The following is a 26,511-nucleotide window of genomic DNA, read 5'->3' on the forward strand; positions in this document are numbered from 1 at the left end:
AGGGAACTCTGTCCACGTGCTGAGTGATGGAGAAGCTCAGTGGAGAGGCTTAAAAACATTTTCTTCTGGACAAGAAAGTATCTCCATTGGAGCAGAAATAAAAGCTTGTACCAGTCATCATGAAATTGTTTGTTAGAAAGAGTCAGCCCTGGCTGGTGTGGCTCAGTGGATTGAGCACCAGCCTGTGAATCAAAGAGTTGCCCGTTCGATTCCCAGTCAGGGTGGTGGGCCAGGTCCCCAGCAGTGGGCAAACAAGAGGCAACCACACATTGACGTTTCTCTCCCTCTCTTCCCCCATCCCTTCACCCTGTCTAAAAATAAATAAACAAAGTCTTTTCTTTTTTAAAGGAAAGTGTCATGTGTATTTGTTTCCCTAGTGATAAATGAATTATAACAATAGCATCAAATGAAAAAACATCTCTCTGTGGGAATTTATAAGTAATGATTCTAGGTCCAGTTGGCCAAAACTGGATTAGTGGAAAGCCAATTTATTGCAATTAAACCTGACAGGCCAATTTGATGAGTGCTTGATCTGTCAAAGACATTATTTGTTAAATTTACTAAATGTACCGATGGTACTTTTAAGAGCCTTTAAAAGGAAAGAAAGTTCAATTTGATTACTGATGATAGATTCTTTTTGTTTTTTTTCCTGCATGTTTGCTAAACTAAGATGGATGTGGCACTGGAGAAATTGACAAGAGAATTTTGAAACTGCTGAATCTGTAATAAAATACAAACCAGTATAGTCCAAAAAAACTTCCCCCATATGAAATGCAATTTTTTCCAACCAAAATGTTGACCTTTTATTTATGAAGGGATTCCTTTGGTTCCTTGTGATTTCCTTCCGATGTTTTTGAATGTTCTTTTCTATTTTTCGAGCTTTTAAAGAAAGTATTAAAAATATTCTCTGCTGATTTTTTCAGGTAACAGATCAGCCTGAATTTTTACATGTCTAACAATTAAAATTAATTAAACCTCAAATTAATTTTTACGTGAATAAAATTAAAATGTAAAATATTTTTAAAATCTAAGCAAAACTGGAATTTTTACCAATTGGTCATTCAATGCGTTCAGCATTAAAAAAGTGAAATCTTGGTGAATTGGCTCGCTTGGAAAAACTGGCCACCTTGGGCCAGCACCAGCCAGGCAGAAAAGAAGCTGACTTTAACTGAGTCCCTCTGGGTGTCCGATGCACTTGTCAAAGGTGCCGGCTTCTGCCAGAAGGTAAACCAGCCCCAAGAGTCTTAACTGCTGGATCCTGTGCAAATGTGAAAGGTTGGCGGGAACTCCTGCCCCCTTCCCATAGCGACAGGCCTCCAATTAACTTCAGTTTAAAAACAAAAAAGCAGGGCCATAGTTCAAATTGCGTGAAAACAAAACCTAGAAACCGCCGCAGAGCTGTGGAAGCCAGCCAAGTGCCCGAGTACCCTGAGGACCGCAGCGGTATCTCAGCAGGCGGGGAGCACCGGCCCCCACCGAGCCAGCGCCCCTGCCTGGGCCCCTCCCTCCGCCCCCGCGCCCCCCTTACCCGTAGACCTCCTTGCACAGGAGCACTGTCAGTTTCTTCAGATGAGGGAGGCCGCTGGAGCCCGTCTTCACGAACTCGGCGTCCAGGGCGAGCTGAGTGCTTAAGTAATCCTGGATGGCCTTCAGATGCTCTTCCGGAAGCCTGAAAACACAGAAATGGAAACAGGCTTGTCCTGGTCCTTCGGCCACAAACACCAACAATAAGGAGAGGAAATCTGCATTCTCAGAGTCTCCTGCTGCGACAGGTCCTTCGGGGAAACACCTGCGTGCCCGCACCGTTCCCTGGGCCTCCCCAGAGGGCGGGAAGCGGGGTAGCACGATCAACGGGTCTCGCGAGGGAAGGTGCCTCGTACCCCACCCATAAAGGCTTGGAAAACGTCCCGCGAGTTGCTCCCCTCCCTCACTTATTCCTGAGCACCGGCTCTGAGGGCTACGGGGGCTCTAGTCTACAGATGGCACATGGTCCCAGCTTACAGGCCACCTGCGGACTCACAGCCAGAGGCCACCTGGAGCCCTGCGCTAGCGCTTCCAAGTCATTGTAGGCTCCGTGGGGAAGGAAGTGTCCGTGGTGAGAGAAGGGACCTGGGAATATGGCAGCGGCGGCCCAGGTCCCCTGCCCTCGGCCTCGCTCCTGAGTCTGGTCCGGCTCCTTCATGGACTGCAGGCTGGACCTGCGCACCTCACACGGTGGCCCCACGGAGGAGAGCCCAGGCTGTGCGGCACCAGCGCTGGCCCCTAGGTCCGATCACACTGCTACGTTCTATGTCCCAGCACTTATTTTTCTAGATAACTTTTGAATCTTGGTTCCTATAATAATAAAAATTAATCACAGCAAATATTTCCTGAGTATCACATCCTACGCACTTTATGTTTCTCCTTTTATCCCCAAATCCTTGTTATGAGGCAGATAGTATTATTCCTGTTTCACAAATGAGGAAATTGAGGCTCAAGGATGTTGATTTTACCTGTGTTCAAAAAAGTATTACAAGCCTTAAAAGTCTTGGTTCCACCCTTGGCAGATAATCAAGTTGAAACTGGAGGTCACGGGTTGGTTTTTGGTTTTTGTTTTTTTGTTTTTTTTGTAGGATCCTTGAAAGTATGAAAAGCAGTTGTTCTTAAGATTAGAAAGGAATGTATTCTGGCTCATCTAGTTCGAGAAGTCAGCAACCAATTACGTACCAGTTGTCATAACATTTAAGTTTAATCGATACTTATTCTGAGTCTCATTATCATAAAAACCCAGTTTCTGCCTAAATCCATTTTACTAAAAAGGACAAAAATCTCTCTCTATTGTTAAGATATGTATTTTAACCATTGTACGGACTATTGATTTACAACTTTGAGACCACGAATCCTTGTTACCAGGAGTTATATTTGTTCAAATGTTTGTTGCAGAAAAGTGTTGTCCTGAGATGTAAACCCTGCTGTTCAGAGGTTAACTTGACTCAGTGGTCTCGTGTTAGCTATGACCCAACCGATTAATTTAATTAACCTGCACAAAAGACTGCAGGTTGCCTTATACTTAAGAACCTAAAAGCGGTCCTCTGTGTACAAAACAATTTTACAAACAAAAAAGAGTAACTGTGAAACACAAGGAAGAGTCTCCGTTTTTCATGATCCAGACGGGAACAGGGCAGGACCAGTCGCTCGTCCCGGACTGCAAGGGGACGTTTCAGGAAGGGTCGACTGCTGTTTGTCAGCGGACAGAGCGAGCAGGCCATCCCTGCTCTCACACAGTCAGCCGCCCCCAACACCTCTCGAAGACACTGCACAGAGGTCAGGCTGCACACACTGTCCTGCCCCACGGGGCTGTGGGCCCACGGGAACCCCTGTGCCCGGCGAGGAGGGGAGCAGAGGAGGTGGAGTCAGTTGGTGTGGCAGAGGCGGGAGGACTGGAGGATGGCGGCACCGGCCCCGCCGGGCTCCCCGCCCACCACCCCCGGGAGGTCACGCGATTAGCGCCTAAGCCTGGAGAGAAACGCACACTCCAGGACACCAGCAACGGGCTCTGAAGGGAATAGTGTCATACGCCTTTGTTACTTATGTACACTTATCAGGATGATTATGATCGTGTATCAACAGAGTCAAAGCATCGGATATTTAGGCAATTGATAAACAGCACAAGAAACTCAGGATGTGGGGAGAATATAGCCTGGCGGGCCTGAGGAAGAATCAGAGGATGTGTCAGGTGGAAATATAAAACACCAGGTATCCTAGCAACAGCGTGGCTTGTGTGCACCTGCAGGCATTTCCTTTGTCTTTTGCCAGATCCAATGGTAGGTGAGCAGCCCTGGCCGCCTCAAACTGATCTTCCAAGCGGGAGACGTTGCTGCGGGCAGCCTGACATTAGGGTATTCTCTGGGGGGCCTTTTGCTCACAAAGAAACAAAAATGTTTCTAAATTATTAATGCATGGAAGTCACTGGGTACTAATTTAGGAATTCATCCAGCACATACATAGTTAGTGCCTGCTCTACATGCTGGGCTCTGGGGCAGGTTGCCCTCATGGAGCTTCCTGCCCATTCAGGCCGTCCCCCCGCCGGTCTCTTTTTTTTAAATTTTATTTATTTATTTATTTTTAGAGAGAGGGGAAGGGAAGGAGAAAGAGAGAGGGGAACATCAGTGTGAGAGAGAAACATCGATCGGTTGCTTTTCTAATGTGCCCCAACCAGGAACTGAACCGTCAACCCGGGCATGTGCCCTGACCGGGAATCAAACCATAGACATTTTTTTTGCTCATGCAGGACAATGCCCAGCCCACTGAGCCACGTGTCTCCGAGGGGACTCACCCGCTGGTGTCCATGCTCTGGAGCCGCTGAAAGAGCGTCTCGGAGAGGCTGGGCCGGCTGCCCTCCGTGGCTCTTGGATTCTCGCCCAAGAGAGGAGCCTCCTTGGCCTCGCATGGCCCGGCAGAAAGCGGGATGTTTCTCGGTGGCAGCTCAGGTGGAGACGGGACACTTTCTAACCGAGACAAGAGCAAGCATGTCACGTGGGCTAAGCTTGAACTTCTCTGCGGATTGCTTGCCTACAGAGAGGGCCACCTGGGTCCTCTGTGCAGTGACCTTGCCTGACATGCAAAATCCAGGCCACTGCACCCAGGTACAGACCCCATCTGCACCCTCACTGTACCCCTGATGAGACCAGGGGTCAGGGGGGTGGGCACTGAGGCCAGAGACCTCGCCTTGGTGGGCATTGGCCTCGGGGGCCTAGTATCACTTGTCTCATTGAGGTGCTCTGCACACACCGGACATTTGGGGGCCAATGGCCGTGACAGACAGAGCTGCGGGCCTTGGGCGGGTGGAGCCGGCAGCCTCGGGCGGCTCAGCAGGATGGCCAGCATTCAGGGCCACAGCAGGGGCTCTGGACCAGGCGGGGAGGGGCCCAGGTCCCAGCACCGGAGGAACGGGGTGGGGACCAGGCGGGCCGGACTCGCCGCTCACCCCTCTCCTACCTTGCTGCCCTTTCCCCGCTTTCTCTCGGGGCTCTGCCCTCCTTCCGCCTGCCCCCCAGACCCTCAGAGACAAAAGGAACGGAGGGATCCTCCTTCGCCAAGGGAACTGAATAGGACACACATGACTTGAACTTGGCCTGGCAAGTAAAACCCTGGCTGTTAACCTTCAGGAGAACTTCCATCCTCTACACACCATGAATGGGCCAGGGTCCCGAGCCCCTCGGTCCAAGACCTCCTGCCCGAGCCTCTTCCTGCACCAAATGGCTGCCCACGGCCTTCGCCAAGGAGCTACCTCTTTAAAGGCCCAGCCCTTCACTTCCTCTCCTGGTGGCGCTCTTTGTTTCCTGAGGGGGTGGCCTCTGTTCTGAGCCCCATGGGGACGGGGGCGGCAGCGCCTTGAGAACACCTGAGCTTCATTTGGGGAAGTGAAGCTGCGGTTAGCAGGCTTGTTTCTCTTTCTGGCTCTTGCAGGAGGTCCCAGGGCCTCTCTCTCGAGGGCCAGCCTCAGAGGCAGAAAAGCTGAGCCGGGGCCGTACGGCCAGTGAGGACTGAGTGTGGGGAGGACATTTCTGCAGGTGGCCTCTCAGCGTCAAGGCTGAAGCTGGGTGCCTGGGGACAACTAGGGGTGGATGGCTGTGGCACAGCCCCAGTGAGTGACCCTGGAGTCACGCATGGACATGTCAGCTGTGGCTACTTCACAGCTGGAGGGGACAACAGGGACATGGCCTCCCTGGGCCCCTCTCAGCCTGCGAGCTGCGGTCCTTTGCAAACGCTCTGCCAGGTCCCAGCCTTCTCCTCCGAGCTGACGAGGCTGCCTGAGGCAGCAACGAGCTTGCCGTGCAACCGCTCAAAGTGGGTCGCCAGGAAGGGCGGAGGCCCGCAAGCCAGGCTCGGGGAGCTGGAGGAAAAGGGCGCTCGGCACGTGGCTGCCAGGGACAGGCGGGGGAGGGGACAGGCCGGAGGCCCCAGCATCTCTGCCCTGCCCTCCCTTGGAGGCAACCCTGGGGACCGGGAGGTTTGCAGGCCCTGGAATTCAGGAGGAGTCCTGGCTTCCTAAACTGAAGGACTCTGTTCTGTAGCTTGGGTTTTTCCTTTAGGAAGAGAACTTCTAAGGGGAAAAGAAGGGCTCTGCCAGGGGTTGCCCCCCCCACCCCCCGCCCCGTCTCCCCAGGTGAGCTCCCACCCGCATAGCCTTCCCCACGGGATGCTGTTCTGTTGGCCTGGGTCTCTCTGCAGCTTGTGGGGCAGGGCCTCCTCTCACAGGCTTTTAGGGTCTCTAGCTTTCATTCTCTTTTAATAAGGATGTAAAGAAACACCTTTCTCACCCTTCCAGTTAGCTGCAAGGGTTTCCTCCTCCTTCACTCTCTCCCCAGTGAAATGCAGCTAATTATTCTGCAGATGATGGCAGCTGTATTTATTGAGCGCTGGGTGCGCGTACCAGGCCCTGGGCTCTGTATCTATCGACTCGTTTGATGACACCGTGAGAGGGAGATGGTATTTCTGTCTCTTTAAGAGAAGTCTGCGGGTAGGCGAGGTTAAGTGATTCACCCAAGGCCTCTCCACTAAGACTCTGAGGGGCAGGATGGCCAACCCCGGTCCGTCTGACTCAGAGCTGTGTCCTAACTTGACCGTCACTGCTGTGTCACGCTCTCGCTCCCTCTGCTCATCGGACCCACCTGATCTACCAGCACCTGTCTGGGGGAAACCCCCCAGGACCTCTCCCCCACCACCGTGCTGCTTAGAGACCAGGGTCCCAGAGGCCCCTCCCCCCGGGGCAGTGGCCTGCCCACCTGTCTCCTCCTCTGGTTCGTCGCCCGGGTCCTCCTCCTCCAGCGGCACCGGGTACTGCAGGTGGGTCACCAGGCCCATGTTCTCCTTCTTGTAAAACTCGATGAGCTGGTCCAGCTTGGTGAAGAACCTCATGGGGACGCCTTCAGACGCCTGAGGACAGACCCCCCCGAGGCAGGGTTGAGCGGGCTGGGACATGCCCCAACTGCAGAGGCCACCTGGGCAGAGACGGCGGGGCGGGGGGGGGCCAGGGAGTGACCACATCCGAAAAAGCCCTGGTCAGGCCAGCCTGCCACACCTGTGCCTCACGCCCTGTGGCCAGCGGCTCCAGGGACAGCTGGCGAGAGGCACAAGTAGGACAGTTTGAAAGGTTTTTTTTTTTTTCTTTCGAACATGTTTTTTAAATACAAGTAATATATTTTCATTATGGCAAAACTGGAACATACAGAATTTTTTAAAAAAGAAATCACCTGTCCTCTCACAACCTTGAGACTTATTTTCAATAGTTTAGACTATTGTTCTAGACTCTGTGTGTGTGCGTGTGTGTGTCTGGTGGGGGAGACACCCCCACACAAAAAAATTTAGTTATTTTAAATACAGGATAAGTCTATCGTAGCCATTGTTTTGCTTTTGTTTTGTATGTATCTTTTCATTTGCGACAATGCTATTTTATCAAAGCTCAGAAAATGAGTCAGCACAGGAGTCTTCCCTGATCAGCGTCTCTGTGGCTGATCACGGAGCAGCCGGGAGATCATTGAGAACCCCCCAGGTTGTGCAGACGCCCCAGGGACAGTTACTCCTCCGGGTCTGTGGCTTCGGCAGGAAGTTCCAGGAGGTTCCTGGGCAGCCAGCCCCTCTTGGGGAAGCTCTATGTAGGGGAGACCGCCCACCCAGGGTCTCAACCTGCCTGAAGCCCCAGGGCTCTGAGGCCCAAAGGCTCCAAGGCCCCGCCCCTGCTGGTTCCCCAGGAGGGGCTGTCAGGCAGCAGGTGGGCGGGAGAAGCCCCGGGAGACTTACATCCTCCTCGGTGCTGTTCCCTGCAGCCCCCACCCAATTGGCCCCAGTGTCCTATGTCTTCCCCCGGTGGGCCCGTACCCTGCCCTGCCACTCCGTGATGTTCCCTGTCTCAAGGAATGGCACTGTCACCTGTCCACGGGCACAGAGGGCAAAGGGAGACAGTGAGGCAGGGTGTCCCTGATCCAGCCAAAAAGATGTGAGCGGGGCTGCAGCCGTGGGTGGCGGAGGAAGATGCAACCAGGCTGGGGGAGGGGAGGTGGGCAATGGGCTGGGGCAGCTGGACAGGAGCAGGGGATCGGTCAGGAGGAAGATGCAACCAGGCTGGGGGAGGGGAGGTGGGCAATGGGCTGGGGCAGCTGGACAGGAGCAGGGGATCGGTCAGGCTGCGTGTGGGCACGGGGATGCGCACCCACGGGGCGCCCTCCTCTGGGTGGGGCTTCCCTGGCCTCACGGACCGCAGCGCCCCGGTCCTAACGCTCCCCTGTGATGCACCCCTGTTATCATAACCACCATCAGGACAATGAGAATCATGTGATTTTTAAATGAGCTGAGAGGCCCTGGCCAGGTAGGTCAGTTGGTTAGAGTGTCATCCCCATACACCAAGGTTGTGGGTTCAATCCCAGGTCAGAGCACATACAAGAGTCACCCAGTGAATGCATCGGCAAGTGGAACAACAAGCTGATCTCTCTCAAAATCAATAAATAAAAACAAATTTCAAAAATGACTTGAGAAGGCGCCATCTTTGGAGTTGGAGGTCAGGAGTCCAACCGTTTCCCTGAGGACTACCAGCTGCCCTCTTGCCCCTCATATGCAGGAAAGGAGGCCAATAGGCAGATGTTAGCAAGTCTCCCCGCACTGGTGGACCCGCAGGGTCCAGGGCTGAGTGTGGCTGGACCATCTCGTCTCATTTGCCCTCAAGGAGGCACCTTCCGCTCCGGTGCGGTTGGGCCTGACCCGGCAGGACAGGGTGGTGCCGGGCCTGAAGCTCTCAGGGCTCCCGGTAAGTGGCCTGAAGGCGGTGTGGCCCAGACTGGGGCAGGCCCAGACAGCCGGGAGTGGACCGTGACTCAGTCCTGCCCCTGGGCCCTTGTTCCTGGCGGTCAAGCCGAGTGGTAGTGAGGGTGCATTTGCCTTCAACCCGAACCCACTGCGGTCTCTCAGCTCGACCCAGGGCTCCCCGCTGGGCCTCTGCTCCCCTCCAAGTGTGTCTGCACATTCCTATGCACAGCACACAGGCGTAAACCTGTGTGTGCGGGGGTGCACATGTGCGCTTGAGTGTGTGGCTTAAGCTCCTCAGTGAATTTGCAGAGTTTAACGAACAGGTTTTTAAAAACATTTTTTAAAAAATAAATTCCCTAGTTTTCACGAAGCCCACGTTAAGCAATCTCTTTCAGGCGTTATTGAACCAGAAATATCTGAGCAGGCTCAGCCAGGCCTTCTACAAAGGAACAGGTTCAAGACCAAAAATGAGCCGAACAACAAAAATAATTCTAAGTGACGCAAGATCAATACACTTGATTCAGTTACACAGTCGTGATAAAAGTGCCATCCTGTCAAATGCGCAGCTGGCGATGACCAGCCATTAGGCATATGGGAAAAGGATTTGAAGATATCAGAGAAAGTCAAAGGCAAACAGCTCATGTGTGGGTCCGGAAAAGGGTCCTCGGCCGGAGGACGCCTGGGGAACGCGTGGGTGAGAGGGCGCGTCAGATGGGGAGTTTCAGATGCCGGTGCCGAGACGAATCGGTGAAGAGACTGCTAGAAAGCGAACATGTCAACAACCACACATCAACTGTGGACACATTGGATTTCAGAAACGCGAAAAAATAAGGGTCCTAGAACCGATGACATATGCTGTGTACTAAGCATACAGTCTAACAGGACACTCTAAAATGAATCAAATCTCCCCAAAATAAATAAAGTTAAACTGACCTAATCCCTACAGATCCACTTAGGTGGGAGGGCCCGGAGGCCAGTGCTGGGTGCTGGGTGCTGCTGGCAAGACCAGCGGGCAGGGATTATTCGCACTCGACCTGTGCACCGAGGCCAGGGAGCCAGGCCCGGCCAACCAAGGCTGCCGGACGCACGGGCGGCCCAGGTTCCCAGGAGGGAGAGAGCGAGGGCTGAGTCCAGACCCCACAGACGGTGCAGCGGCCAGGCTGGGGGTGCAGAGGCAAACCGCTGACGGCCGCTCAGAGGCACTGCCTGCGGAGGGACACCTGCCCGCACCTCCCCCACAGCTCCGGAGAGGAAGCACCCAGGAAAAGCGAGGGCGCTCTGCAGGAGGCAGGTCTGTGGCGGTGGCAGACGCCACCTGAAGCGAAGACTCACTGGGCAGAGGTGGGTTGGCAGGGAGCAGCCTGCCTCAACAGGCAGCACAGACACACAGACACACAGACATACAGACACACAGCGGAAATGGGGAAGGCAGGGAGCCCCCTCGGGTCTCCGAGGTAGGGTCTCCTCAGGGGAACGGTTCCCGAGGGTGTCCTCAGCAGTCTTTGTTCTAGGCACTAAGACTTGAAGAGGTCAAAGAGACTCCTTTGAGAACCTATGTTCAAAGCACATTCTAGAAGAAGACAGGAGGAGCAAAAGGTCAGAGTGGCCAGGACAGCAGAAGCTCCCGAGCCGGCTGAGCTGGGAGCTGGGGGTGGGGCAAGGCGAGGAGCGTGCCAGGCAGGCCACCTGCTCACAGGGCATCTACGCCTGCGTGGGGCCTCCCCCGCCTGCCAAGTCCGAGCTGAGAGTCGGAAGCTGGGGCCTCCGGGCAGATAGGGCACTGACCTCAGGCTGGTGGGAGCCCGGGGTCCCATAGGTTTGGGACGTGGTCAAGGTCATATCCACCTGAGAGTGCACCTGTAGCGTGCTAGTCCCCCGCGGTGCCGCAGCACCTGGCAGACAGAGGGGCTCCGCAGGCAGCGGCTGGACAGACTTGCCGCGTTTGCATCCGGGGAGGGGGACTCTACGTGGGTCACGGGCTGAGGGTGCAGAGAAACAGCGTAGGGGAGGGCAGGTAGCAGGGGAGCACCCCTCCCCTCCCCACAACCAGAGCTCAGAGGCAGTGCCTTTTCAGTAATTTAAAATGCAAAGTGTCTGAAAAGAAGGTTGTCATGTTTATCGAACAGTCAGGTCCTGGCAGGAAGCAGATGTCCAGTGAAACTGGGGAACTGGGGGAGAATTTAGTGGACGGGGTGCAGGGTGACCAATAAGAGGGGTGACATACCACAGAGCTAGCAACGCTGGGACAGACCCCGGGGTGGGGGCGTGGGAGCCGGAGAGGACTGCCCAGCAGGTGCTGCGGCCGCTGGAGCCGGGCGCCCCTCTCCTCACCTGGCTGCGGCTTGACCGCCAAGCCCCACTAGAGAGGAGGGGCCGGGCACACAGCCGTCAGTCAGCCCTTCAAGTCCACAGAAGGGGACCTGTTTGTTCTGCAGGCGGCCAGCACTCACAGCAGGAGGGGGGACCACGCGTGTGCCCAGGGAGGGGCCGCCCTTGATCCTTAGGAAGTCGTGGCCTCCAGACTTTGTTCCTCATTCCACAGCCGCTGGCTTCCTGAAGAGATTTATCAAGTGATTTTGAAACAGAAAAGGAAGCCCTGAGAACTTAGCCATTCACTGAGAACGTGAGCCCAGCCGTGGGGGCACAGGCGCTCGCTCCCCAGGTGACCGCTGCTCTGTGACAACCCTCCCCGCAGCGGAACCAATTCCTTGTCTCCAGCACGTACCTAGCACACACAGCTCACAAGCAAAGAGCAGCATTTCCCAGTGAAGTCGGCCTGTTCACCACTGACAATGAGCCAGGCACAGAGCAGGCACCCCGCCGGGGTTTCTGAGATCGGCAGAATGGACGTGAGCTTACGTTCATCACCAAAAGTCAGGCAGAAAACAACATGGCAGGGGCGAGTGCAGGCTGTGAAACGAAATACCCATCTCTTCTCCTGCCTCCCATTAAAACCTCCAGGTCTATGGAAGGTTCCAGGTGCTTTCCAGCAGGGTCATTCCCAGGGACGCCCTGCGGACAGCTCCCACCAAGCCCAGGTGTGCCTGCCACCCCACAAGCTTGCAAGCCCTGGAAGGAAAGGGACCCTGCTTGGCTCGACCTTGTCTAGTCCCCCAAACCCCTTGCAGGAGCACCGACAGGCCCTGCCGCTGTTTGGGCACCTGGGCATGTCACCTAACGTGGACCTCACAGTGGCACAGTTGTAGGAGACAGAGACGTGAGTGTCCAACCTGGGCCCTGCAGGGCGGGGCCCCTTCTCCTTACCGCTTGGCGCCTGAGCTCACACAGGTACAATGCTCCTGAGGAAGGCACAGAGCAAGGGGACAGGGCCACCCCCAGTCCTGGAGGGTCGAGAAGAATCCCCCACCGGGGATCTTTGGCGCAAAGCGCAGCTTATCATCCAGCCTGTTGGAGACCCAGGACTGTGCACTCTGAGAAAGGGTGTTTCTAGAGACGGTCTCAGGCTGTGACCTTCAGATGCCCTCCGCAGGTGGGGAGCAGGGCAGGGAGGCGGGAGCACAGGGCAGGCTGAAGTTTCCCAGGGGTAATTTTAACTACAGCACCGTCCGCTGCCTCTAAATGGGAACCGAAAGCAGCTCCCCGTAGGAGGAAGCCGGCACAGGCACACGGCGGGGGCGGGGGGCCCTGCGCAACCTGCCCCCCCCCAGAGGGTCTGCCAGCCTTCACTTTACATTGAAAAGCATGTACCCTCAGTGTGGACATTTTAAAAATAATGGGCAAGTATGAAGAAGTAGGGGGAAAATCCCTCCTCTTTACCCCACTATAGCAAAGCATTTTTCCATGTTCAATGAGAAAGTCACTAGAAAGGGCTAAAGCAGGGTGACAATACCACCTGGTCTCTGTGAAGAGAACAGCAGGAACAGTTGTGGGGTGGTTCGTGTCATTCTTTTCTATTTTTCCGTGGGGGCTGGAGAGGTGTCGCAGGCCTCAGAAGCAGCAGCAAGGGCAGAGCTGGGCTCAGCCCGGGCCTCAGGGGCCCAGATCCAGGGCTCCCACGCACGGAAGTGCCACACTGATAAGCGGAGGGGTAGCCTGTGCTCTGGACCTCGCCCCATGCCCCTTGGATTTTGTGCCGAAAGACTTGGGTGGAAGCTGGGGGCACTGGGTAACCCCAGTCTGGGGCCTGAACTGGGAGGCCCAGTGAAAGGAGAGGGGCCAGGATGGAGCTGGGATTAAAGCAGGCAGCCAGACAGCTCGCTAAGGCGCCAGGGAGGGGCCGTGAGTGAAAGGGAGCCAGAGAGGAGGGTCCCAGGCCTCTGCCTTTAATAAGCAATGGTAGTGGGGAGGCAGCCTCAGATCCAGAAACCCCTCTTCTGCCTCATGGCGCCGAATGGATCCCAGAATACGTCTCCTTAGAACCAGCTCTTCCCCTTCCCCTCTCCTCTGTTTCTTTAAAACATACTTATTGGTTTGCTTCCTTCCCCTGCTCCCCCTTAAGCAACCAGGGCCAAAAGGGCTGTGGGACCAGGGCTGAAGAGGGGGCCGGCCAGCAGTGGGTGTGGCTGGGGCAAGAGGTGGGGGGGGCCTTAGCGCCAGCGTCAGGCCCTAGAGCCGCAGAGCGGGGGACTGGGGCCAAGGCCGCTTCTCAGGGCCAGAGAAAGGACTTGGGCCTCAATGAAGTGTCTGCAGCATCGGGTTGGCAGGGGAAGCTCCAGGGCGAACTCAGGGTTTTACTGTCCGAGGGTAACACTGATGCATGAGCGTGCGCGTGCGTACACACTTCCCAGCACTTGTCCGAGGAGCACGCCTAAACGCCACTCCCCGCTGAAAGGACCAGGCTCCCCGGAGACGCGGCGGATCCCAGGGCCCCCGGGCAGGAGAGCGGTAATGTGGATCAGGGACACCTGTCGCCCCAGAAAGTAAGGAAATGCTCAGAGAGGGGTGAGGACACAGGGAAAGGACACAGGATCCTGGAGACAGCAGCAAGGACAGTTGAAAGGACCATCTGGCACAATTGGAGCATCAACATGAATAGTAAAAATAATTATAATACATTGAATAAAATATAAACTCATGAGTCTACACTGATGTAAATAAGCGGGATGGAAAACTCCTCCTCACGGTCAATGCCAGCAGTAACTGTCGAAGGAGTGATGGCAACAGTCACCGTTGGCAACCGTCCTGTTCCTGACTGATTCAGGCAGGAGTGACAGACGCCGGGGACACTGCAGCTGGTGGCAGAGGGAGTCTGAGGGGGAGCGGGAGACCCACACGGTCCTGCGGAAACCCCCGGAGCCCCCAGATTGAGGGACGGCCTGCAACATGACGAGCCTATTCTCTTCAAGAATGGCGAGGTCATGAAAGGCAAGGAGCCGAGCCCAGCTAAAGGGACAGGACAGTTACGTGGAACGTCTGATCCCGGCTTCCAGTTTTCTTATAAGCTGATAATCTATACCAAATCTTTCATTATAAAATCATAAGCGCGTGATTCTGGAACATAACATTATCACACGCAAGCACTCCATAGGACATTTTAGGGGAAAAGTTCAAATTCCTGTCCATCTCATGCGAGACAGTCACGTACCCTGCCACCCACACTCAGGGGCGTCACTTCTGCTGGGCCCTGTGTAGCACGTTTACATGCTGCCATAAAGGGCATTATTAAGACAATTGGAGAGATCTGGGCAGGGCCTAGGGGTCAGATGACAGTATTTCATCAGTGCTAGTTTTCTGACTTTGATGGGTGAACTGTGGTTATGTAGCAGAGAGTACTCACCATTTAGGAAAAAAACTCATTGAAATATTCAGGGATAGCGGGGCATTGGCAGCCACGAACTCCCCCTTAATCCAAAATCACATAATAATAACAACAGGAGGGCACGGCACAGGCAGCCTGCTAACGCACGGACTGGGGCAGCGAGGGAAGGCGCTGCAGGGATTCTCCGTGTCATTTTTGAAAACGTTTTGTAATTCAAATGATTTTCAAAATAAAAAGTTAAAAAGAAAAAGACAATCAGGCCTTAATCTGGACGGTGGTCACACATAAACCCTTTTTTGAGCTGTACGTTGTAATAACAAAGGTTTTTAAAAAATTAGCTTATGAAGCCGAGCCTGTCAGATGCACATGAGTGAGCGCCCAGAGGGGAGGGGGTTCAAAGGCGTCTTGTGTAAAAGCACCAGGTTTTTGGGGTTTTTTTTTTCCCCAATTATACAGAAGTATTCCTGGTCTACATCCTTGTGGAGGTTTCTTTACAAAAATAACAGCTTGGAAAAATCGTTGGGGCTCAGACAACTGTAATGACACTGGCGTAGGAAGAACGGAGACAATTGCAGAGTCTCGAGCATGAGGGAGAGCAGGTGAGGCAGCGGCGGCAGCCCCATAACCAGCCGCAAGGCGGGCGCAACCTCTGGGTGGACGGGCACGCCCTGGGGACAGGCCAGAGCGGGGCCAGCACCAGCCGCCGCGGCAACACAGCCTGGGGCGGAAGTCAGGTGCCCCTGGGCAGCGGCACGGCGGGACCGGGCTCCTGCAAATGTGCCGTCCACGGACAAGAGGGCAGGCTCCGTTCTGTGACTCGGAGGAGGGGGAGCCTGGGAGAGTGGCAGTGGGCTGGGGACAGCAGTAGATGCTGACGCCGCCTCTGCTCTCTTCCTGGGCCCCTGAACTGGATGTAGCTTCTGGGGTGGGCACACCGAGGGGTCTTTCGGGCTGTCCCAGAAGCATTCGCGGGACCTTCTGAAGGGGCCGCTTTTTGGCAGCCTGGCTGCAGGGCGCTGGAGCTGTGGGTTCACAGCCGAAGGCTGGGAGCTGTGAGTGGCATTCAGTGGGCAGAGGAGGGGTGGCGAGGGAGGCCTGTCCATGTGCAGGTGACTGGGGCTTCCATCTTTCCTCAGATCTTGTTCTGAAGCAGTGACCTGTCCCATGAACCCATCCCTCGGGACAGAAGACAGGTCACAGTGGCAAGAACACAGTTCTCGCTGTGTCCTGTGCTGGGGCAGGGGAGGTCCCTCTCAGGGGTCTCCTGGTGGAACCTCTCTGCTCTTCCCAGCTGAGGACCCTGCTCCTCAAGTGGTAGAAACTGGAACTGGGCCAGCTGCGTTAGGTACGTAATCTTATTTATATTATAGCTGATATCACCGCTGGGCGCTGTAGCTCCATTGCACAGATGAGGAAGCCGAGTCTCAGAGGCATAGAGCAGCTGTCCTGGGTGGTCATTGTCAGAAGAGTAAAAACTCGGGGGATGTTTCAAGGTAAGAAAGAGGATGTGAGGGTGGGGACCCACAACTTTCCAGCTAGACAGGAGGAGGGCCACCAGGCACGGCAGCCGCCAGCTCAGTTGGAACGAGGTGGTCAGAGATTCTCCCCAAGAGTCAGGCGCCCAGCAGCTCAGGGGGCGGGGGCGGCAGCATGATACCCAGCAAGTGGGAAAAGCTCACATCCCAGGAGGCAGCTGGCCTGCCCTCTGAGCCATGGGGGCCGGTGGTGACAGCGGAGAGGCTGGCATTTGCCTCTGCCGGTCTGTCCCAAAACCACATGTCTGGGGGCTTGAAGAGAGTAAAAGAGGACACCAGCTTCATTCGGAGTCTTATTTGTGCACAAGGGAGCGATGTGGCAGCTCCGGGAGAAGCACGGAACTTAAAGGAAGAGTGGAAACTGCCAAGCCGCTCCGGCCACCGCTGCCGCCACCGGATGTCACTGGGGCCGCCAGTGCCCCAAGCCCCGGGCCGGCTGCCCGCGGGGCCCTTTCCCTCAGGTCCGGCGGACCTGGCCCCGGAGGGTGGCTCTGCCTTACACTCTGCCGGCAGGCTGGGGTCTCCCGCCTACCGTGTCCCCCTCTGCCCCCACTTCTGGAAACTGGGTTCTTCGGCTCCCTGCTTGCCTGTTTTGGGCAGCCTTCCCAGAACGACTTGGCGTGGGCCTCGTACTCATTTCTAAATCCATATTCCTCCCAGATGCTCAGAGCGGAAGCCCATCCTTGCCATCACCCCCTGCCCCAGCCCCCAACAGAGCCAGCAGCCCCGGCAGGCCTGCCGGCTTCACTCTCCACTGGGGAAACCTCGATGCCAGGTCACCTCCCATGGGCTTGTTTGCTCTGTCGCCTGTCAGCTGGGATGCCGTGGGATGCCGAGCTCGTGAAGCCCCAAACCTCTGCTGTTCACTCCCCAATACCTGCGCAGTGGGAGTAAGTCCTGAGCTTTCCTCAAAAGCCTGAACAGCTTATCAAAGGCTTTGAACCTCTCACATCAAAGGAGCTGCAGGCAGGAGCCTGGGAAATTCACACCTCTTGCTGGTATTGAAATGACAGCAGTTTGAGGTTGCTGGCGGTGGTGTCACCGCTGTCACTGCCAGGGGGCTGGGCATGACAGCGCTCTGCCTGCCAGCATGTGGTCTGGGTGTTTAGACAGTGGAAGTCTCATCTGGGGACCTCAAGTCCACCATGAGGACACGGGAGGAGATGGATACATTGTGAGTAGAGTCACAGCCGACAGCCAGAACCGATGCGTCACGGCAGTGAGGTTGTCAGCCAACTCCGGAGAAGGTTCCTGCACTTTGTCGGAGAACCTGCATCAACAGGAGCCTGGAGGGGGGAAGGAGGCTGTGGCAGAGCGGGGCCTGGGAATTCGCAGCCACACCCTCATCCTGGCTCCTTGCAACATCTTGCACTCAAGTGTGAAGAATTCACATCTTTGTACCACTGACTATGGGCTTGGCCATGTGACTTGCTTTGACCAGTGCAATGTGGGCAAAGGTGCCAGTTCTAAATGCCTGGCTTAATGAGCATATTGTGGTTTCTGCTTGCCCCTCCCGGGCCTCTGTGATCTGCCCTGGGACCCTCCAGCTGTTCCAGAATAAAGGCATGAGGAGCGGACCTGGACTTGACTGGAAACCTGGAGTCCAGGAGAGCCCCGCCCAGACCAGCCAGCCACAGCGACCTGCAGCCCCAGGAGAGGAAAATAAACATCTGTTGTTGCCAGGTCCTGAGGCTTTTGAGTGCTTGTTGCATAGCAAACACTGACAAATACAAATTTCAAGGGAAGGATGAACTTTTCCTGAGTCTTCTTCTTGTTGAAACCATATGACATCATTATCCCCATTCACCCATGAGGAAGCTGAAGTTTCAAGACATTAGGTAACTCGTCCAGTGTCCTATAACTTGTTTTATCACCAGGACTCACCCCAAGGGACAAAGCTTCGAGTTCCGTGTCCCCACTCCCAGCACGCGTGTTCTCTAGTCTCACAGAGGCCGCCCTTCCTCTCTGCCCTCCTCTGCACAGGACTGCTGGGCCCTGCTCTCTTTCTGACAAGCCCGAACCCCCTTGTGGCCCCCAGAGATTCTGTCCCCATGGCACCCTCCTGTCCCTGTACTTCTGTAGGCCCTGCCTGTCAAAGCCACGATCCGGGGCCAACGCCCCAATCCGCCTTCTGTACCCGCGCTGGGCCGGAGGAAACCAGAGCGGGGGCTCACCAAGCCAGCAGGCAGCCCCCACGCGGCTACTAGTCACTAGCCTCTCACCATGCGCCCCACCGGGGGCTCGGCCACCGGCACTCAGCAGGGGCCCACACACACCCAGGCCTTGCCCACAGTCTAGCCAAGAAACAAGACATAAGACAATGAGCAGTGAAATAAACAATTACAAGGTGCAGAGGCTGAGTGGGGAAGACAATGCCTTGGGAGGTTATTGTGCAAGGGGACTTAGCCTGGTGGGTCAGGGAATTTTGTGTCGGAGAGGCAACACTTAAGCTGAGAGGCAAGGGGCAGGGGCAGTCGGCTCGGCAGAGAGAGGGGAAACACCGCGGCAGGCAGAGGGGGCAGAGGGAGCAGCAGCAGCGTGCAAAGTGTGGGTGTTAATACACGTCTGTGGTTGAAGTCAGGTCCTTATATGGAATGTTGTTGGTGTCCCGCCCAGTTCCTCTAAATCCCCCTGTTGCTCTGTGATCCCAGCCCTCTGTCCTCTGGGGGCTCTGTGCTTCTCCCTGAAGCCTCAGACCTGTAACCTGGGTGGTTCCCTTGGGCACTGGAGCTGCCTGACTCGTCAGAGGTCCAGGAGAGGCAGGGGAGAGCTGTGTTCCCTGGGCCCAGCCGGGCCTCCGCTGGGACCTGGAGGGCAGGTGCGGGAGCCCAGCTCCTCCCCTCAGTGCGGGAGGAATCCTAAGGTAGAGTCACACTTCAGAGCTCCTCGGAGGGCCAGGCTGGGTCTGAGGCTTTCCCTGAAAATTCACCTTAGCTTGACCCCTCCCCTTCCCTATCCTGCAACCCTCTCTCTCTGACTGGCTCTCCTGGAGGTCTTCCTTTAGTGAATTACTGGTACCCAGGTTCAGGGTCTGCTTCTGGAAGAACTTCATCTGTGATGGTCAACTCCCAAATCAATCCTCTTACTTTTCCATCTCGAGCCTTCCCTCACCAGCTGTTCCAAGGATTTACCCTCAAGCCCTCAACCCAGCAGCAAAGAATCACCAACGCAAAGAATCTGGAGCCCCCACTTTATGGAGAAATTGATCAGATTTGACCAGGCTTGAAGTCCTTAGCTTCCTCTTCCTCCCCCTCCCCAAACGTGGCTGTGCAGGAGGACCACTACCACATGCCTCTGCCCCGTCCCCCCCGCAACCCAGGGGTCAGCCTTCATCCTGCCTCAAATTCCATGCAGACCAGTCCCTAGCCTTGCCCGGTAGCTGGGCCTCTGGTCCAGTGAGTCTCTGAGCCAGGGAGCGGGGATAAAAGGAGCCCTAAATGAGACTGGGCACACGCGAAGCCCAGCACTTAGGCGACCAAATACATCATGTATTTACAAGCATGTTGAGGATGAATGGATGAAAAGACGAATATTTTCGGAGCATCCAAACAACCGGACCTAAATTTCGGTTGGTCCGCCCATTAAATATATAATGGATTTATATATTTAAAAACTGTCCCTCCATTCCTCCCTTAATGTCTGTGTTTTATTGAGAATACCAAGAATGTAGACCAGTGCACCCATTCTGCTGGGCAATCAGACACAATTTAGAGAAATTAAATACACGTATACCCTATGACCCAGCAATGTCACCCTGGCCATGTGCCTCATGAGGCCATCTACATGGACGCTCATCACAAATTTGCGGTGCCAGGGGTCCGGAGGGAACTGGGGGCCCAGGACTGGCCAGTGGACAGGTAGGACGGCGGACAAGTAACGTGCGCTTGAGGTGTACTAGGGTGCTGTTATGCGGCAGCCAGAAACAAAGACTTGGTGTGTACGCAGCAACGCGGGAGGACCTTTGAAAGATCCTTTGATGCAGAAAGTAGAAAAGGAATGAAAGCTATGAAATCACTTCAGTGAATTAAAAATGCGCATACACAAAACAGTAATAAACATTTTAAAAGAACATATTCAAATAGAAAGACATCACTCAAACGGTTGCCTAATAAAGGGAGGGCTCTGCCAGGGCACGGGGCAGGGGGGTGGGGAGCGAGGGATTCAAAGAGTCTGCGAAGACCTTGCTTCACAGCGAGGATGTGCTGTGGCTTTGCTCATGTGGCCCAGCTGCAAAAGACGAGTTCTTCTCTTTGTTGTGACCTGTGTGACCGGACCTGAATTACCAAAATCTTCTGTGTCTCAGTTTTTTCCTTGGTTAAGAGTGGAGGAGAGGCTGGGGAGGCGGAGGCGCATCTGGTTAGGAAGCAGCGTCGTCCATAAATATAAGCACAAAGTCTGAAGCCTGGCGAGCGGAGCAGACAGGGTGTGAGACACTAGGGAGGGGTGGAAACTGTGGCGCGGTGGAGAACTGTCCCTTAAAAGGGGTCCGTCTCCACTTCGCTATAGTGTTATCCCCATGGAGTGACCTAGGCCTGGGATTGTCAGAATGTCAGAATATTCAAGGGAAGGTAAAAATCTCAGATTTTTTTGTGCTTGCTACTAACTTTTTAAAACCCCGTGTCGGCTATAACTTCAAATTTTAGCTCCACCGCCCATGAGCTGTGCGACCTGGAATATGGTATTTGACTCTCTAAGGCCAAGCCGATTTCCTTGGCCATGAATGAAGACCCTAAGACCTACTCTGCCAGGAGCTTAAATGAGCTCATGTAAGTCTGGGGCGTGGCTCTCAGTCAGGAAGAGCCATATCTTCACAGAGCACCAGCTGTGTGTTGAATATGCTAATGTATTAGCAACTCTTATTTTTCCAAGTAAAAACATTGATGCTCCGAGGACTGGAAAATTAAGTAGAAGAGTCAGGTATGAAAACAAACAAACAAACAAACAAACAAACAAAAACCCTCTCCAAATGTGATAAAAGGGATGAGAAAAACGGAATTAAAATAACTCCGAAGTAATGGGTTGGGGATTTAAAGGCCTCTAAGTAAAACAGAAGTGATTATTAATCTGTCTGACTGTTAATGAGCCACCAGAGTCTCTAATAAAGACACCTACCATCCCCGTGGCCCGCGGGCCTCCCCGGGGTGGCCGCAGGGGTGAGTTCACAGCACCCAGGCCAGCACACCCTGCTGCTGCTGCTGCTGGCTCACGCCAGCTTCAGCCAACCTGCACTGGCTCAAAACCCAGTTTTCCCGGAACACCAAGTGCTGGTTCGTAAACGTGGCCACCGTGGTTGGGGCTTTGGTGAGAGTATTTATGCCGCAGAAATTGGCAACCACAGCAAATCAGGCCTCGTCCTCTTCCCTAGGGAACTCGTTGTCAAAACATGTACCATCTGGGCACCGTCACCCCTCCAGTTCTCACAGGTCTCCTCCTGTCCCCGCGCCTTTCTCTATGCCTGACCCTAACCTCTAGAAGCAACGCCGGTCAGGAAAATATTCCGTTGACGCAAGATGGTTAATGATTCACTGGGGGAAATGTGGACGGGGTTGCTGTTCAGTTAGGAGAAACACTTTTTTCACTTAGAGATAACAAAAGCCTAGATTGAAATGGGAAGCTTCCAGCCCACCTTCACGGGTAGGTGGCATTGTCTGAGATTACGAGAAGCTAAAAAGGGACGATGGCCAAGTGTTCTGGCTGGCAAAATAGCGTGACGTATGCGAGTGGCCCAGCTCCCCAAGACTCCCCCTAGACTTCCAGGGAGAGAGGCGCAGTTCAGGTTACCAGGAGTGGACGGGCGGCTTCTGGGAAACACGTGGCCTGCACAGGAACCGAAAGTCGCCGTTCACAGGCTCCTGCCACTCTGAGGAAGCGATAAAGGCACTGCTCTCATGGGACTGAAACCCCAGGCAGCAAAGGGGAAAGCCTCTACCTGCTCTGCAGGATCCAGGCCTTGTCCCTGGGAGGAGAAGTCCGGGGGAGGGAGCTCAGCCACGGGGTACATACAGCTAGGGGAGGCATAAAGCAGAGGAGCCGGCTGGTGGAGGGCACCCAGGAAGCTGTGGTTTCCACAATGGGTGCCCTCGTTCCTCTGCAGTTCACAGTTCAGGGGGCATCGTGCGCACCCCAGGCAGGATTCCAGGTCAGGCTGCTAAGAGTGTGGTCTGTAAGATGTGCCAAAGCAAACAGCCATCTTAGGAACCAGCAGGAGTTCACTGGGAACAGACCAAGTCAGGTGCACCTGTTTTTTGTTTTGTTTTTTTACATTTTATTGGCATAGGAGAAGGTCAATGTGCATTTGCCAGGCTAGTGAATTGGATCATTTGTTGCACATGATTGAGATCAGGGCTCAGTTGCTCCCAGAGGCCAGGCCGCTGGTGTAAGCCAGGGGAATGGGATGGGAGCGAGGCAGTAGGGAGAGGTGGGAACTGTGGCACATTGAAGAGAGATGCCTCATTGAAGGGCGGAGGCTTCCACTCAACTCTGTCACGTCACCATGGGGTCATATAGGTCTGAGGTTACCAGATGTTCAAATTTTTCAAAGGAAGCTGAAAATTCAGAATATTATGTAAAAGCACTAAGTTTTAAGAAATGCTTTTAATTGGTTGATGGTTTTTAAAAACACATGTCAGGCAAACGGAACACCAAATCCAACACAGGGGCTACATATTTGTGATCTTTGATATAATATACAAAGATTTCACTAAAGCGTTTTGTGATGTTTTCCACGATTTCTTGGTGGGGGGAGCCACATGACAGAACACGGGCTGGGATGAGAACACGCCATGTCGGCCTGGACATAGGTTTCTGGCACTGTCGGGTTCTCCCTCTCACTCACATCAGTGACTCAGCTTAGGATCCAGGAGGCGGGCTCACCAGTGCGTGGCTACCACCAAGCTGGGGGGCATCTCAGATATGTGAGGCGACAAGAGCCAAGACAAAACAGAGCTCGACGATCTGGAGCAACGGGCTAGGTCGGAGAGAGGGCCCTGCCCTGGGCACGGGCTTCCTGGCTCTCCTTGCCCGCGTCCCAGCCACCCTGCCGTTCCAGGGCGGGCGCCATTTGGTGGATGCACGCCCCCTGGTGTGCTCACTCTACTCCTTGCCTTGGATGGGCATCCTCCGTGCGGAGCAGATGCTCCCTCGGCATCAGAAACGAGACAACGAGCGCAAGCGCCACGGGGCGCATCACGTGCCGCATCACGTGCCGCGGCCCCAGCCGGCGCGGAGCAGACCAGCACAGCCCCCTCCCAGGTCCGTCGCATTGAGAAGCAGCAGCACATCTATCATTACTTGCAGACCACAAGGTCATGTAGCCAAAGAAGCCAGAAGAATACATTTAAAAAACAGTGAAAACTGGTGAGATAATTCAGAAAGATAAGAGCACCTCCAAATACCATTGGTGACTTTCCTAGACACCAACACAAGACAATTGGAGAACGTCGTGAGTTGTATTTGCCAAAGTCGCCAAAAGGGCTCAGCACCCAGGAACAGGGCAGATGCAAGAATGACATGGAGCCCTGGCGGGGTAGCTTAGTTGGTTAGAGCATTGTCCCCATACACCAACGTTGTGGGGTCAATCCCCAGTCAGGGCACATGCAAGAACTAACCAATGAATGCATAAATGAGTGAACAACAAATCGATGTCTCTCTCTCTCTCCTTCTCCCCTGCTAAAAAAATCAATAAATAAAAATTTGAAAAAAGAACTGTATGGAGAAAATGTAAGACATACAGAAGAGCATCTGTATAAATTGGCAGCAGTGCCCCATTCCCCATTAGAAGGGCTCAGCGCTGTAAGGGTGTGAGTGATCTTCCACTGAATCCGTAAATTCATCATAATTACATAAAAATTTCACTGTAGTCCTGACCTCTGTGGCTGAGTGGGTTAGAAGCCATCCCGCAAAGCAAAAGTTGGCTGTTTCGATTCCCAGCTCGGTCATGTGCCTGGGTTGTGGGGTTGATTCCCGCTCGGGGTGCACATGAGAGGCAACTAACTGATTGACGTTTCGCTCCCTCTCCTTCTCCCTCCCTTCCCCTCTCTCTCTAAAAATAAATAAATAAAATCTTTAAAAATAAAAGCAAATAAATAAAATCTTAATAAATAGTCCAACTGTAATTTTTAGGGCACCTTACAAACTGGAGGATAGGCTGTTTAATGTGAAATATCTGGCATGGCTAGGAAAACGGATATTTTCCCTGGATAAACAATACTGAGATGAGTGGCTCTCAAAACCCAGGAGCCATAAATGGAAACACTCGACTAGAGAAAAGTTGTCAACTTCCACGTGACAAATGAACCATAAATAAATCTTTTTAACAGTGACAGACTGGGAGAAAATATTTATAGCATAAGTAACCAAAAAAATTAATATGCAAAACACAAGAAGAGCTTTTATGAAATCAGATTTTTAAAAAGGGGGAAAAACTGACAAAGAATATAAATAGACAATTCACAGGTAAAGAAATATAAATGACCAATGCACATATGAAAATACGCTTATCCTCATTTCCAATGAGAGGAATGCAACATAAAGTACTGAGGTTGTATATTTTAGCCACTGTTTGATGAAAATCACACACACTGATAATGTCTGGTAATGTGACAAAGTGGGGACTTGGTGGATGTCAAGTGACATTAGGTGGGTGGTGAGTCATTGGAGGAGGGTTTGGGCCGGGGCGTAAGGCTGTATTTACAGTAAACATATGCATTCCTACAACCTAGTAACAATTCATCTCGAAGAAAAGAGAGGCGCACACAACCCTTGCTTATTGTAGTAACAAGGGGAAAAAAAGAGGAAATTTTCTAAATGGCCACCTGTAGCAGGACAAGGAACAGTACTGTGTAACAGTTAAACACAATGTTAAAACACAACTGTTAAAAAGCAATCGTTTACAATACGCTGTTGTATATCTGGAAGTCACTAAAAGAGCAGGTCTTAAAGGTTCCTGGTCACAAGAGAAAACAAACCATGTGACTGTGCGGTGCTGGGTGTCCTCTGAAGTTGCTGTGGTGATCATTTTGCAATAGACCCATTTATCAAGTCATGACATTGTGCCCTTAAAGCCAATATGCTGTGTGTTGATTACATCTCAATTAACAATAGAATAAAATGGCCTCCCTGCCCCGCCCCCCAGAAAGCACAGAGGTAGGTCACCTGCCTGGGAGAGACCCGAAAGACACATTGCTGTGGGAAGAGAGAAAATCGCAGGGCATGTGTACAGCTCATCCCATTTATAACAACAACAACAACAACAACAACAACAAAAACATTCATACAGGCTCATAGCTCTATGTGAATGCACAAGAAATGGAAATGCCCCACCGTGCACCAGGGAGGGGGTGGGGGCTGGGAGGGCAGGCTTTCACTTTCTACCCTCTGAGCTTCTGTTTTCTGTGAACACTTTTAAAAACTATACTCATATTTCACTTCGGCTGAAAAGCCAAAAATAAAAGAGGAAAATGAGAAAGAAAGTAAACAGGCGAAACTGTCATAAGCAGAACTTTGGTCTCCCCAGAAAGGGTCTGGACGCAGCGAGCGCTCCCAGCCCCAGCCTGCCTGGCGAGCCCTCCCCAGCTCCCAGCAGGGATTTGAATAATAGCAGATTTTTAAAGGACAGACAAAAGAAAAATCACCCCCAACACCCAGTTTTTGCCTTGGGGGATTTAAATTCACCACATACGCTTTTCCCGGAGGGGCATAGGGAATAAAAGGTAATCTTTTACAAAACTAACTTTAAATTATTATTACGTGGGTATGAGCTTTTATTCTGGAGTGATAAAAATGTTTGGGAAGTGAATGTACTAAATGCCATGGATAGTTCACTTTAAAATGGTTAATTTGATGTTATGTGAATTTCACCTCCATTAAAAACAGTTACAATGGCAAGCAAACCAACCCCCATGCTCCCTGCCGACTGCAGAATGAGTCCAAACTCCCAGCCCAGCGTCCAAGCCTTTTGGAAACTGGTATCAGCTGCTCATTTCCAATCTTGTCTGCTGAGGGTCCTATCTGGGACCCCAAGCTACAGCGACCTTATTCCCAGATTGTCTGAGTGATCCCATTTCCTGTTATAATAATTCTTAAAGAAAGACAAGAGGTAAAATGTGAAACAGAAAAAAATTGTTGCATAAGTTATAGCTCAGTCATGGTTTTAAAAAATTCCGAAAGCCCGAAAAGGGTGCACATGGGAAAGAGGAAGCCCCGCTTCCTCCCGGTGACCCTCGTTCTTGCCCCACGGTTTCCAGTTTCTCAGACATCTTTCCTGTCGCTCTGACGCATGCACAATCTCGCGTCCACATTTACCCCTAACAAAAACCCCAAACTCTCCTACTATAATATCATCCCACCACTTTGTCCTTTCTTGAATGCAGTGCTTATTTTGGTGGAACTGTATTTATTTCTTAAACTGTATTTTTCAATTACAAGTCACATTCAATATTCCTGTATCTTAGTTTCAGGTATACGGCGTAGTGGTTA

At 53.2% G+C, this 26,511-nt stretch overlaps 2 protein-coding genes across 2 annotated transcripts in view; both read right to left on the bottom strand.

Annotated features, from left to right (window-relative positions):
- The window catches only part of INPP5D (inositol polyphosphate-5-phosphatase D), a 58,999-nt gene extending 52,099 nt beyond the window's left edge, over positions 1-6,900 (bottom strand). Inside the window, exons 1-3 of the mRNA XM_054570792.1 lie at positions 6,768-6,900; positions 4,316-4,487; positions 1,529-1,669 (exon numbers count right to left, since the gene is read on the bottom strand). Coding sequence (XP_054426767.1) covers positions 1,529-1,669; positions 4,316-4,487; positions 6,768-6,900 — 446 coding nt within the window. The remainder of the gene's footprint in view (positions 1-1,528; positions 1,670-4,315; positions 4,488-6,767) is intronic.
- Positions 1-26,511, bottom strand: part of SNORC (secondary ossification center associated regulator of chondrocyte maturation) — a 252,871-nt gene that overhangs the window by 80,725 nt on the left and 145,635 nt on the right. The gene's annotated exons all lie outside the window — the stretch shown is intronic.

This window comes from Pteronotus mesoamericanus, unplaced genomic scaffold (assembly GCF_021234165.1).
Source record: "Pteronotus mesoamericanus isolate MK-2021 breed Mesoamerican mustached bat unplaced genomic scaffold, CSHL_Meso_final contig_1018, whole genome shotgun sequence".
In the NCBI taxonomy this organism is placed as follows: Eukaryota; Metazoa; Chordata; class Mammalia; order Chiroptera; family Mormoopidae; genus Pteronotus; species Pteronotus mesoamericanus.